Genomic DNA, 12,276 nt, shown 5'->3' on the forward strand with positions numbered 1-12,276 from the left:
CCGGAATCTGGGGCAAGTCAGTAAATCTTTCTGAACCTCATTTCTTTCATCTGAAAAACAGAGAAGAATGATTTCCATCTTTCCCCTACTCTGAGGAAGGCTGAGATAAGAGAATGATAATGAGCTGCAAAATGAAAAAAATTTCTAGAAACGTGAACAACTGCCACTTTCCTCATCTTTAACCGCTAGGTGTTTCCCTCCATAAGATTTCCGGACTAGGAAGCAGGAGATTTGGCGTGCAGAGTCCACGAACTGGCTCAGCATCACTCAGCCCTACAAAGGGGGGTCGGTAGAGTGGGACGGAGGAGTCGGGCTTGCGGGCGCCACTCCGCAGACAGCGAGTCTGCTCCCGGAACTGGGGTGTCAGCCCACGGTAAACGGAGACGAGGGCAGCGTCCTTATCATCGGTCCCCGGGTCCCCACTCAGCAACAAGGCACCGGGCAGGCAACGCCAGCAGCCTGAACACCTCCCTTGCCTGGCAGTTCCCAGGGGACCTTCCCAGGGCCAAGGCTGAGCTGCGAGTCCTGGGCTGCACTTACTTAGTGGTGCTGTGGAGGTCAGCACCACTGCCTGCCTCAGCCCCAGAGTGCTGCCGGGACGGAGACCAGCCCAGCAGGCCGGCAGTGCCCATATATCCCCGCTCGTAGCCAGGGCAATAGTACTTCCTGGGGACAACCAGGCTCCGTGCTAGCTGGCAGAGGGGTGTTGCAGACTCACAGGAACCCGCAGCTTCACCACTCACCGGCCATCTGATCTCGGGCGATTAATTCGCTGCACCAACCAGAGCCTTGTTTCCTTGCCTTTCATGTTCAAGGTTAAAGCAATAACGGGGGGGGGGGGGGAGGTAGCCCCCAGCACAGTGCCTGGCGCACGATAAATGTCTAAAAAGCTAAGTCCTCACCCTCTCCTCTACCTGTCTGCCCTGCCCCTCCAGCTGCTGATCTTGAGTTCGATTCTGACTTCTCTCCATCTCTCTTTTGTCCCATTTGGTCAACGCCATTGTTTACGTTCCCTCTGACCCTTAGAGAAAGTAATGACAGGACATTTAAGAGTAAATGCAACTGGGAGGGAATATGATATGAAAACCGGACCAAGACCACTGGCTGGAGGGGGCCCTGGAGTTACCCACTCCATCCATCCGGGCCGGATGAAATTTCCCAAAAGTCTATGCATACTCCATAAACCACACCTGTGCACCTGCTCTCGTGGGGAAGTTCTTCCTCGTAGCCAACCATAATCTTTCACTATCATTATCATACAACTCTGCTTCTTCCTTTGCTCTCCGCAGAGAGTGGGACTCGGGTAACCAGCAACGACGGGTTGCTGAGCTCTGCTCTCCCTTCCAGGCCCCAGCTATCACTCAGAGCCCAAACCCGCGGAGATGCAGCCACAGGCCCCCAGACCCTGACCCAGGGCTCTGTAATGGTTAAGGGGCAGAAAGCAGAGAGTTAAGAAAATCCCGAGGGAGCAGAACTCCCCTAACCACGGGAACATGACCACAGGCTGGCCCCCGGCCCCCTGCTCTCTCTCGCACAAGGACGAGCTAGGTTCCTGTCTCTTGAGACGTCCGGAGCTGCCAAGCAGCAGCTGCCGGCAGGCTACTCCTTTCCTTCACTTCCCGTGAGACCAGCGCCGGCCACAGGGACGGGATCTGGAGCCTCCGACAGGAGACGGAGGAGAGTCAGGTGGGACGGCGGCGGCTTGTTACTTACACTGCAAAGGCTCCCCGTTCACCATCCACTGGACGGTGGGTTTGGGGTTCCCATTGGCTCGACACACCAGTCTCCCATCCTCGCCAGGAGCCAGGATAAGGTTCTTGGGTTCGTCCAGCCAGTAGGGAGCAGCTGGAAGACAAGGACAGGCACGGGCAGGGGAATTAGACGGCATGGGGCAGGCAGAAGGAACCGGACAGGCTCCCTGTGGGATGGCAGGAGCCCCCGGGTCTCAGCATGAGGCCCTCGCCACCACCTGCCCCAGGGCCCACCCTCCTGGGGTGGCTCGGTCCAGCCTGCACCTGCACCGGGCCGGTTGGCTGCACAGATGCGGACCTATTTCGAGTCCACAGAACAATACTTCCAAACTGGGGCTGCTCATTAGAATCCCCTGAAGAGCTTTTAAAAAACAGGGATGCGAGGGCCTGGACGAGGCCAACTAAATCAGAACCCAGGGGTGGCCTGCGTGGCCAACGCTTTCAGAGGCAACAGGAGTTTCTGACGTGTGCCCAGGGGCTCCACGGCCAGGGAAGGTGGCGAGGCAGGCACTGGGCTGGTCCCTCTGGATTTCCGTTGTCGTAGCATCAGACCACTTGGCAAAGGCCTCGTACCCGTTCCTTTAGGCAGTGGACTTTGATTAGAGCCGTTCTTAGCCGGCCACCCTTTCCAGTTGTTTGGATAATTTTGTGAATATGTGGAAATGTGGATTTTCACCGAGAATCTGATCTTTTTGATATTCCCCCCCAAAGGCTAAGAACACCCCCAGTTTGTGTGTGGTGCTGAAGCCAAGGTCACGGGATGGATCGGCCGTGTGCTAAGAAGGTTCCCGTACGCTAGTCTTAGACTTCATCATCCCAGTCATCCGAGCAGCCCCGGGCTGAGAAGTGACCGGCGTAGCCCACCATGCGTGGCCGGGGCCCTACAGACAGGTGTCTATTGCCTGCGACAGCTCAGGTGGGCCCCCCCTCCCCCTTGCTTTTGGGGGAGGGAAGTGATTTAAAAAAGTAACTTTGGTCATGATGACTCCCCATCTTTAAAAAAGAAGCACAGCACCATGCACAAGTACACAGACAGCACGGGGCTCAGACGACACGTCACGGACGGGAATGCAGAACGAAAGACAGGAAAGGCTCTGGGTATGACCCGAAGGGACCACGGGAGGAAATTCACCTGCTGAGGGCACCGAGCGGAGCTGGAGGAGGGTCAGGGTGGGTCTCCCTCTCCCTCCCCCCCCCACACTCGTGCATGCACACACACTCTCACCTCCAGGGTGGCACCGTCCATGGCAGGTCACTGTGGCCACCCACCTGTGCGTTGGAAGTTGACCCCACTTGCTCTGGCCCCAACCACCCTCAGAGGGGAGGGCGGTCATGGTGTTTAGGGTTGGCAAAATAATCATAATGAGAAATACACACAACGTACCCTTTACTCTCACCGAGATCGTGTGCCGGATGCTGCCCATCTTGTTGGAGGCCAGGCAGAAGTACTCCCCGGAGTCTTCCTCGGAGACGTTGGTGATGCGCAGGGCCTTGTTGAAGTTCTCAAACTTGGCCTTGTCGGATGGGAGGTCCCCACCTTTCTTGTACCACGCGATGTCTGGTGTCGGGCTGGTGGGAAACGAAGGACTCATCACGGAACGCGGCCCTTCTCTTCTTCTACAGAGCCTGGGACGCCCAGGTGTCCTAGAAGCATTCCTGGGCCCAGGAGGACGCTGCCCTCTAGGAGCTGATCTTTCTCCAGAGCACGCTTGGCCAGAGAGCCGGGGGACTTGGAGAAGCCCGTGAGATTCTAGCATACACACAGGTTGCCCGACCACCTCCCTTCTCATCGTCCAGAACGGAGAGGGCCAGGATGGATGGGGTGGAGAGGACTATGAACTCAAAGTCCTGCCCGCTCAGGACCACTGGCTTCTCTTCCTGCTGTCCTAACAACACACCCCCAGACGTGGTGGCCACCGTGGAGCAGGGAGGGTGGTGGGGTGGCTGGGGCGAACAGTACGTACACCCCGGAGGCGATGCACTCCAGCAGGAGGTCCATGCCGCGGAGCACCATCTGACTGCTCGCCGTGCCCTGGGGATACATGAAGCTGGGTGTTCTTTCTGCAACTCCTCGGGCTGAAACAGGACAGAACGGACTCCCGTGAGCCCCTTCCAGAGGGCTGACCCAGCCGGGCCGACGCTGTCGGGCTAGAGAGAAACGCCATCACACGCCTCCTGCCGGACCCGCCCCACTGAAACCGCCCCCGAGGACCTGGGCGTCATTAAACGAAGAGTGTTAGGAAGCTCGGGGCTCCCGAGTGTGAGTGTGAGCGGCTCGAGGTTCCGAGAGGATCTGCCGGGAGGAGCCTGGCTCCCCTCAGAGCTCAGGAAACCTCCCCTGCCCTGCAACAGGGCAGGGGCTATCAGAGCAGTGAGAGGTCTAGTCCCCGAGGATTTTGTGTAGGGATCCCAGAGGCCCTCGTGGTGGCCCCCCGGGGCAGGACATCTCAGCAGCAGTCCTCCCCCCAGATAGGGATGTGGAAGACAGTGGGGGTGGGGGCATGTGTTAGGGCCATGGGACAGACAGCCTGCTCTTTGGGACCCTGAAGACAAGCAGCTGGGGTGGAGCCACAAAGCCCCACAGAGTCAAAGATGCAGCGGGAGTTATTAATGGTTTAGCAAAGACACAGTGAGAATTAACGAGCAGAGATGACAGGAAATCACTCTGTGAGCCAAGGCCACTCTGCCTCCTTGCTAATGACTTTGGAAGGGGTCTGGGAAGGCAGGTGGTGATTTCATGCGAGAAACGGGGGAGGGGGGGAGAGGAAGGGTCAGCCACGTTGGGGCCGGGGATCTACAGTTTAACGAGGCTGGAGCCGTCCCGGACGTGAGATGGATGGAATTCTCGCAGGTTGAAAGGCCAGGCGGCTCGGTGAGATTGGCATTTTCAGGGTGGCTGTCTCCCCGTGGAAGGGGTCATGCCACTCCAGGTCCACCCAGAGCAGAGGGGACCCTGCCTAACCTGAGCCTCGCCTCTCCCCCAGAGCTCTTCCTACAGTCTACGGAAATGGGGGCGGTGGAAGGGAGAAGGATCTTCCACCCAGCAACCTCAAGGCGAAAGGGAAGCCGGAGGAGGCACCTCCTGCCCAAAAGACACACGGAGGGTTCAAAAACAAAAATGTAAGCTGGGCCCCCGAGTGACATTCACGGGCCTTGGACTCAGCTGGGCAGTGAGAGGTGGAGGGACGGCAGAGCTGCCCGGGCTGAGGACAAAGGCACTTCTCCTGGGGCCTAACTGGCGCTGGCAGAGCGAGGACGGCGTCATGGGGGGCTCTTGTCACCGCGCCACTGGTGTTTCCTGAAAGAGCTTGCTGGGTTCAATGGGGCCTGGCTGGGCCACATCAAGGCTCTTGTTTTAGGGGGACTCAGTTTCCCCCCACTGGCCACCGGCAAAGCGCCTGTCATAGAGTCTGCACCTATTTTACCTATTTGTCGGGGGAAGAAAGGATGGACCCCACACAGAGGTAATCGGGCTGCTGGCGCAGTACACAGCACACAGCGAGCGCTCGAGAGTGTGTGTGGGATACGTGGACTGAACAGGGAGAAGAAGCAGGCAGGCAGCCGTTCACCCCGCGTGCTATGTCTCTCTCTGTAGAGGTCCTCATCTGTCCCACCAGCACACACACACACAACAGCGGCTAGGGAGGGGTTAATCCATTACGTGGTTAATTGGTCACCATCTCTACCTACAGCTCCTGCTGCGCCCAACTCCCAGCACCCAGGAAGCCGGACGCCAGCTTCCTCCCAGCCACTGTCAGAGAACCGCCGACACAGGGCGGCACAAGGTCAAGGGTGCTACGGGGAGAGGGCGGTTCTCGGGCAGGAGGCTCTGGCGTCGGGTTGGTGAATCTGCCAAGAGCTGGGAACCCCGGGACCCTATGGAAGAGGTCCCAGCTCAGCTGTCCTGCTCCCTCCGAGAGGGGACGAGATCTGCAGATGCCAGCCTGTGACCCCGTGGACATTTAATTCACACCACAGCATGCAACGCCACAAGTGCACACGGCCAGCAAAGCAACGAAGGGCGGGAGGGAGGAGGACGTCAGCACAGAGCCCCGCTGTGGGTGCCGTGACGCGCCGCGGCTGTGACCATGAGAAGGTCGCGGCAACGCTGCATCTGTAGGCTGTGGGCTGGCAGCCGCGGAGGGACGGAGAAGCTACTGGGAAACAAGCCAAAGTTTGTTTCCTAAGACAAAAAGTCAGAGGTAACCATCAGGACCGCCGTTTGGTGAGCGTTTATGACGCACCAAGCACTGTGCTGACGGCGCTAGCTACATCCTCGTCCTGTCGAATCCTTGAGACAAACCCTGGGGGGTGGCTTATCCCCATTTTCAGCAGAGGAAACCGAGGCTCAGTGATGTCAACAGACTCGCCGCCCAAGGTCATCAGCTAGGTCTGCTTTGGACTCTGGACCACTTCGCATCAAAAACTTTTGCTCCACGCCCATCCTACCTGCCCCTGCTTCCGGCTGTCAGCTTCGGGACTCTCTCTGTCATTCAAGCCAAAGAAGATTCAAGGGCAGAGGAGGTGAGGGAGAAAGATATTTTTGTCTGAGTGAGCTGTGCTGGTGAAACCGTTCCACTGTGTTCTGCTATTCTCACCGTCTCAGCAAAGATTCCATCTCTGCTCGGCAGCTACTGAATAAACCCAGACCCCAGCTGGAGAGGAAGGAGCTGGAGAGGGGATGAAGCAGCTCCAAAGGCCGCTCTCGACCGGATTGTTAGAGGCATGGGAAGCGAGAAGAGCTGGGGGACACACGCTGTTCTCAAGGAACGGGGAGGTTTGACCAAACGTGGTCAGGTGCAGCAGGAGGAATTTCTATGAGAATTCAGGAGGGGGGATCCAGCTGGTGGCTTTGGGAGCCACTGTTCGCAGGGCACGGTGCCTAATTTCCTACCCTGGAGAAGTTAGACACAGGGAGACTCTCTGAGACAAAGGTGATTCCTATATGAGATTCTAAATGGTGGAAGGTGACCATCTCTTTGTGGACGTCACAGGACACCCTCCCCTTTGCCGTGGAGGCAGGATCCCTGGAGAGCCTGGCCTCCCCAACGAGGTTTCTGTCTCTGATCTTCGGGGCGGGGTCTGACCTAACGCCTGATCGAACTCAGAATCCTGACGCCAAAGCTCACGTCTGCGTGGACTCGGGAAGAGCTTGCCACGTGGACACATCTGACAGCCCGAGGACAGCTGGTCTTCTCCTGCGCTCGTGAGCCAGAGGGGGCTCATGGGTTTCCAGGGGAACATGGCCAGCTAGGGGACATCAGGAGATGACACTGACTCAGCCACACCGGCTTTAAGGGTCCAATAAAAAAATGCCTTTTTTTTTTTTTGAGACAGAGTCTTACTTTGTTGCCCAGGCTAGAGTGCCATGGTGTCAGCCTAGCTCACAGCAACCTCAAACTCCTGGGCTCAAGCAATCCTCCTGCCTCAGCCTCCTGAGTAACTAGGACTACAGGCATGTGCCACCATGCCCAGCTAATTTTTTCTATATATTTTTAGTTGGCCAATTACTTTCTTTCTATTTTTAGTAGAGATGGGGTCTCGCTCTTGCTCAGGCTGGTTTTGAACTCCTGACCATGAGCAATCCTCCCGTCTCGGCCTCCCAGAGAGCTAGGATTATAAGCGTGAGCCACTGCGCCTGGCCAAAAATGCCTGTTGACAATCTCCTGCCGGAGGATAGGTCAAGGTAGCTGACGACCCCCGTCCCTCCCCTCTGTCACGTGCTGCATGTTAGCAGACAGAATTTAATGAATCAGATGTATGCGAGGACCTTTGCCAAAGACAGCTTTTAGGGGCAGCTGAACCCTACACTTTGCTGCTTTTGATTCTCAGAATTGAGAACCAGAGACTCATGGGGGCTGATTATTGGTGGCATCTCGTCCACCTCTCTGGCTCTGGGAACGGCTGAGCGAACCACCCCAGAATTTGAGAAACACTCTTTGTCTAGCAGCATTTGATACCTTTCCCTGCCAGGAAATTTCTTCTGTAAGTCTAACCAAAATCCCCTGTGCAGTAGTTGGAGTTTTTTCTTCTTACCCAGTTCTCAGCCTAGCTGAGGATCTGGGCAGCTTTTGTTTCTCTAGTCTGCCTTAAAATTTCTCCCTCCAGAGTACTTTCTCCCTATAATTGGGCCTACCTTCCTTCCCTTGGCTTCTCTTCATTTCAGAAGCACGTGCGAACTATCCATGGTACGAAGTGAACCATCCCCATTCAAACGGATAATGAGTGACATCTATGAAGCACCGATACTGTGTCAAACACCGTACCGGGAACCACATACTGTTGTTTAATCTTCACAATAATATACCCATTTGGCAGATGAGAAAATTAAAGCTCTGAGACACTAAATGACTTGCCCAACACATCCCTCAATGGTGTGTCCTGCACGCTGGATTTAACTCCAGGCAGTCTACCTTAGGGAGCACACTCTTGACCGCCTGGTCTCCTTGCCTGGGTGAGTCCTAAGTGGCAAAGTCACACTCTCGGACCAGCCTCCCCAGCCACTTAGCAGGTTGGGGGGCACCGGGCATATGTTCCGAGGACACCAACCCACTCCAGAAATCACCAGAACAAAATACAAGCATGGGGTGGTCCTACTGCCACAAAAGAGACATGCCGTATTTCAAAGCCAGAGAGAAGCACTGGGCATTTTTCATCGACGGTGTCTCTCTGTCCAGCTCTTTGCATTTAGGAGGGAAGACATCCTCCTTCCTTCCTTTTTACTCTCTATTTCTTGCCTCACTTTGGCTTTTGTATATTTTCCAGTAGCTTCATGCTTGGGTCAGCCCTGCTCTACCTTGGATTGAAGACAAGGGATCTTCCACGTGAGCTCTTGTAAGCTTTGCTTGGCTGCTGGGAACCTGGGTGGTTCCCATAACTCCCACCTGTTCTCTTATAATCATATCCACCACAGGTCACAGAGTGGTTTAAGTGGCTAGAATCGTGCACACTCACTCCACTGATAAAACCGCTGTATGTGCATGCTCCCCTGTGTCGTTTATCTTACATAAAGTGAGCAGCTTGGACCAGAAGGGACCTTCTGGCTCAGATACACTCCAGCTTTCAGAACACTTCCTACCCTAGGTTACCTGGAACCCAGTTTAGAAAAAGGCACATTCTGCCACCAGTGCTCTGGGGCTTTTGACACAACAGTGGTTGGCCCATTATCTTGAAAACGACGCGCAGAATCCAACAAAAGTCCCCTGCCTTCCTGGGGCAGTAAATCTCTTTGCAGAATCTCAGTGTGGTTCTAGCTGCTTGGAGCCGAGTTAGAGCCTCTGCCTCTTCTCCCTGGCTCTGGCGCCCCCTCATCCCGTCCCCCCGTCACCGATCATCGTTCATATCACACATCACAGCACAGCTGCTTCCTAGCTACGCGGGCCCACAGTGACGCCCTTGGGGACCTGCAGCCTCCGCTGCCGAGGCATAACTAATGGCGGGGCCGGCTGCCGCGCCAAAGCCAGCACATGGTGACTCTTCTGGCTGCTGAGGGAAAGTAAGACATTCTTGAGCTGCGGCGACGGGTGACTCAGGTGCGGAAACAGCCAATTACCCTATTAATCAGACTGAGCAGCCAGTTGTGCGGTGAGTTATGAATATGCCTCGCTGTAACTGCTCCCCCACCTGGCAGGCAGGGCCTGCTGGGCGCTGGGTCTGCACGTGCTACCAGAGGAGAGAGGAGGCACAGGCGAGAGTCCACCTTCACTTACACTTACCTTCAAAGACAACTCAGGGCTGGACCCTCACCCTTATTTCCAAGATGAATTTATTTTGTTAGAGACAGGGTCTCACTTTGTGGCCCAAGGCTGGAGTGCAGTGGCACGATCATAGCTGCCTGTAACCTCGAACTCCTGGGCTCAAGCGATCCTCCTGCCTCAGCCTCCCGAGTACCTGGGACTACAGGCATGCGCCACCATGCCCGGCTAGCTTTTAAATTTTTTGTAGAGATGAGGTCTTGCTATGTTGCCAGGCTGGTCTCGAGCTCCTGGCCTCAAGCAATCCTCCCTTCCTCAACCTCTCAAAGTGCTGGGGTTACAGGTATGAGCCACCATGCCTGGCCCCCTAAATGGGTTTTAAAGAGACACGGGACATCACTGTGAAATGTGATACTCAGGTATTCCCGGTAACTAAGGCTAGATTACAAAGCAGGCAGTTCCTATCCAGACACTTAAGAGCTAACTAAACACACGCTTAACCGCTTTCTGTGTTTCCTCTTCCAATAGGAACCACACTTCCTGTTTCCTCCTCACTGTGGGAACTCACCTATTCTCCACCCATCCACCACGAATCCCTAAGCTTCTACTTTTCAAGAAGCTCTTTTGGAGTCCTACCCTGGGTCAAAGAACTTGTGGAGGATTCGCCACCTTGGGGCGCGCACGTTGGAGGAGACCACACCACCGATGAGAGCCCTCCAGCCCCCACACTTCTGGCAGCCTTGTGGGGGTGTCAGCGGGGCACCCTGGCCAGGCCAGCTGTCGGACCTGCCCCCAAGCAGGAGTTAATGACACGGTGTCAGTCGGGTTAGGCAAACTGGGGTTAGGACAGGCAGGTGACTCCCAAGGTTACCGCGGCAACTCACCACTGTACATGTCAGGGTGGTTTCTTAAGGACGAGTCATTATAGGGGTTGTCTGCAATAAACAAAAGAGGGTGAGCGAACAGGAGGCCATGGAGAAGTCACAGAGGCATAAACGGGGACAGAAAAAACAGAAATTGCAAAGCCACAAAAAAACAGCCGAGGAGCGCACCAGCGGTCTCTTGCAAAGGAAACAAGTGGCGTTTTGGGGAAGGAAATACGCTTGGTGAAGAACAAGCAACACAAAGCCCACGAGAGGGAAGAAAAAGGTTAAATCCTGCAAAAGAAGGCAATAACAAAGTAAGTTTCTTTGAAAATTAAAGAAATTAGGCTTGAACTTTAATTGCTTGCTCCTAGTACTATATGTTCAAACAAATGAGATAAGGATTAGTGGTATCCTGTAGGCTTCTTTTGAACAACTCCTTCTCATCAAAGTCCTCGGTTTCCAGGACCCTGGGTCAGGCCAGCTCTTGGGACAGCTAAAGAGAAAGGAGCGTTAGTGAGCGCTGGGGAACAGCAAAGTCCTGCCTGGGCAGAAGCTAAGCTGCGGGTGGGGGGCTGGAGGGAGACGATGAGTGGGGGAAGCCAGTCGTCAACAAAGAGAGTGGGACGCAGGGTCAAGCACCCCTCTGATCTGACCAGGTGGAGGAGGCTGGGAGTGGTCCGGCGAGGCAGGGAGAGCTCGGCTGAAGTTCAGGTTTTGGGATTTGGAAAGGGAGCCTGGGACAGGAGAAAGAAAGCATGAGCCATGTGTTCTACACTCTGGGCCAGGAAAGCTCTGCTGGCTGCGCTGGAGACTCGAGCTCCCTAGCCCGTGTGGGGATGAAGACATTCCGGCATCAGGAGCGAGCTCAGTGGCTACAGTGCCAATGTCAGGCAATTAAAACCCTTGGGCATTCCATCCTTAGCGAGGGAGACATTCTGGAATAGGACACATGATCATGCCAGCATCCTTAAGTAGCTTTTCGCTGTCTACCACCGGCCCTTCCAGCTACTGGGTTCAAGTTTTGACACACCAACAAGGGCTGGGGGGGGGGTGCTGTTGACTGGAAGCCAAGCAGACAGTCCCAGAAGCCCAGACCACGGCCCGACTGCGTGAGGGAGGAGAGGTGCTTTGCCAAAGCATTTGCATATTTGAAGACAGACCCATTCCTGGCACAACTAATTAATTGCAAGAGAGTATGTGGGTTCCTTTCTGGGACTGGCAGTGCGCTGCATCCTAAGTCTGCCCGACACCTGGTGGGAAGTTTTCCTCATTCAGAACTCGCTCTTAAGAGGGGGTTTATGGTGAAAGACCTGGCCTGTTTGGGAGTCTGCTTGGGTCCGTCTGGAGCTAAAGGTGGGGGCGGATCCATCACGGAGTGAGGACGCAGGGTGGTGGCCTGGGGGGTGGGGTGGGGAGTGCAGCTGGGCTTGTGCGGCAACATTCTGCTCCTCTCCTGGGGATGCATGGTGGCATGCACAGGTGACAGGGCCCTTCTTTCATGCCCCCACGCCGCCAAGGTGAAACGGAGCCCGTTTCCTTCCAGAGAAGTGACCCGTGCTCAGAACCGACCTCCCTGCTCGTGGGCTCTGGAGCACAGACGAGACGTTCAGGGAGACGCTCTGACTCCTCTAAGACTAGCGCTTAGACACCAGAAGGAAGCAGGGGCTGTGCTCCCCTGTCTGCCTCGGGGAGAGCCCTCCTCTCTCACCTGCCTCTTGCCAGGAGGCACCAGGGAGGACCCACCCGGTACCTGAGGGCGAAATGGGACAGGTACCTCTTTGCTAGTCTGACTCCACTGTTTATCTCTGACTGCATCCCAAACAGATCTTAAAAATGATTCCAGATTATGCAGTATTTTATACTATATACCTTTATCCCTTTCCTTTAATGCAGGTAATAAAAAATTGGGCGTGATGAGATCTATTTCTTCCCCAACGAGCAAACCGCAGCAGGAGCCCCTGGCGA

At 55.4% G+C, this 12,276-nt stretch overlaps 1 protein-coding gene across 21 annotated transcripts in view; it reads right to left on the minus strand.

Annotated features, from left to right (window-relative positions):
- NFASC (neurofascin) overlaps positions 1–12,276 on the minus strand; it is a 75,191-nt gene that overhangs the window by 49,211 nt on the left and 13,704 nt on the right. For 13 of the 21 annotated variants that reach the window (XM_075996920.1, XM_012759539.2, XM_012759536.2 and 10 more), the window contains 4 exons: positions 10,330–10,380; positions 3,716–3,827; positions 3,136–3,320; positions 1,714–1,845 (listed from right to left, as the gene is read on the minus strand). In XM_075996920.1, coding sequence (XP_075853035.1) covers positions 1,714–1,845; positions 3,136–3,320; positions 3,716–3,827; positions 10,330–10,380 — 480 coding nt within the window. The remainder of the gene's footprint in view (positions 1–1,713; positions 1,846–3,135; positions 3,321–3,715; positions 3,828–10,329; positions 10,381–12,276) is intronic. The other 8 variants (XM_012759546.2, XM_012759477.3, XM_075996919.1 and 5 more) reach the window with 1 other exon arrangement.

Source organism: Microcebus murinus, chromosome 23, assembly GCF_040939455.1.
Source record: "Microcebus murinus isolate Inina chromosome 23, M.murinus_Inina_mat1.0, whole genome shotgun sequence".
In the NCBI taxonomy this organism is placed as follows: Eukaryota; Metazoa; Chordata; class Mammalia; order Primates; family Cheirogaleidae; genus Microcebus; species Microcebus murinus.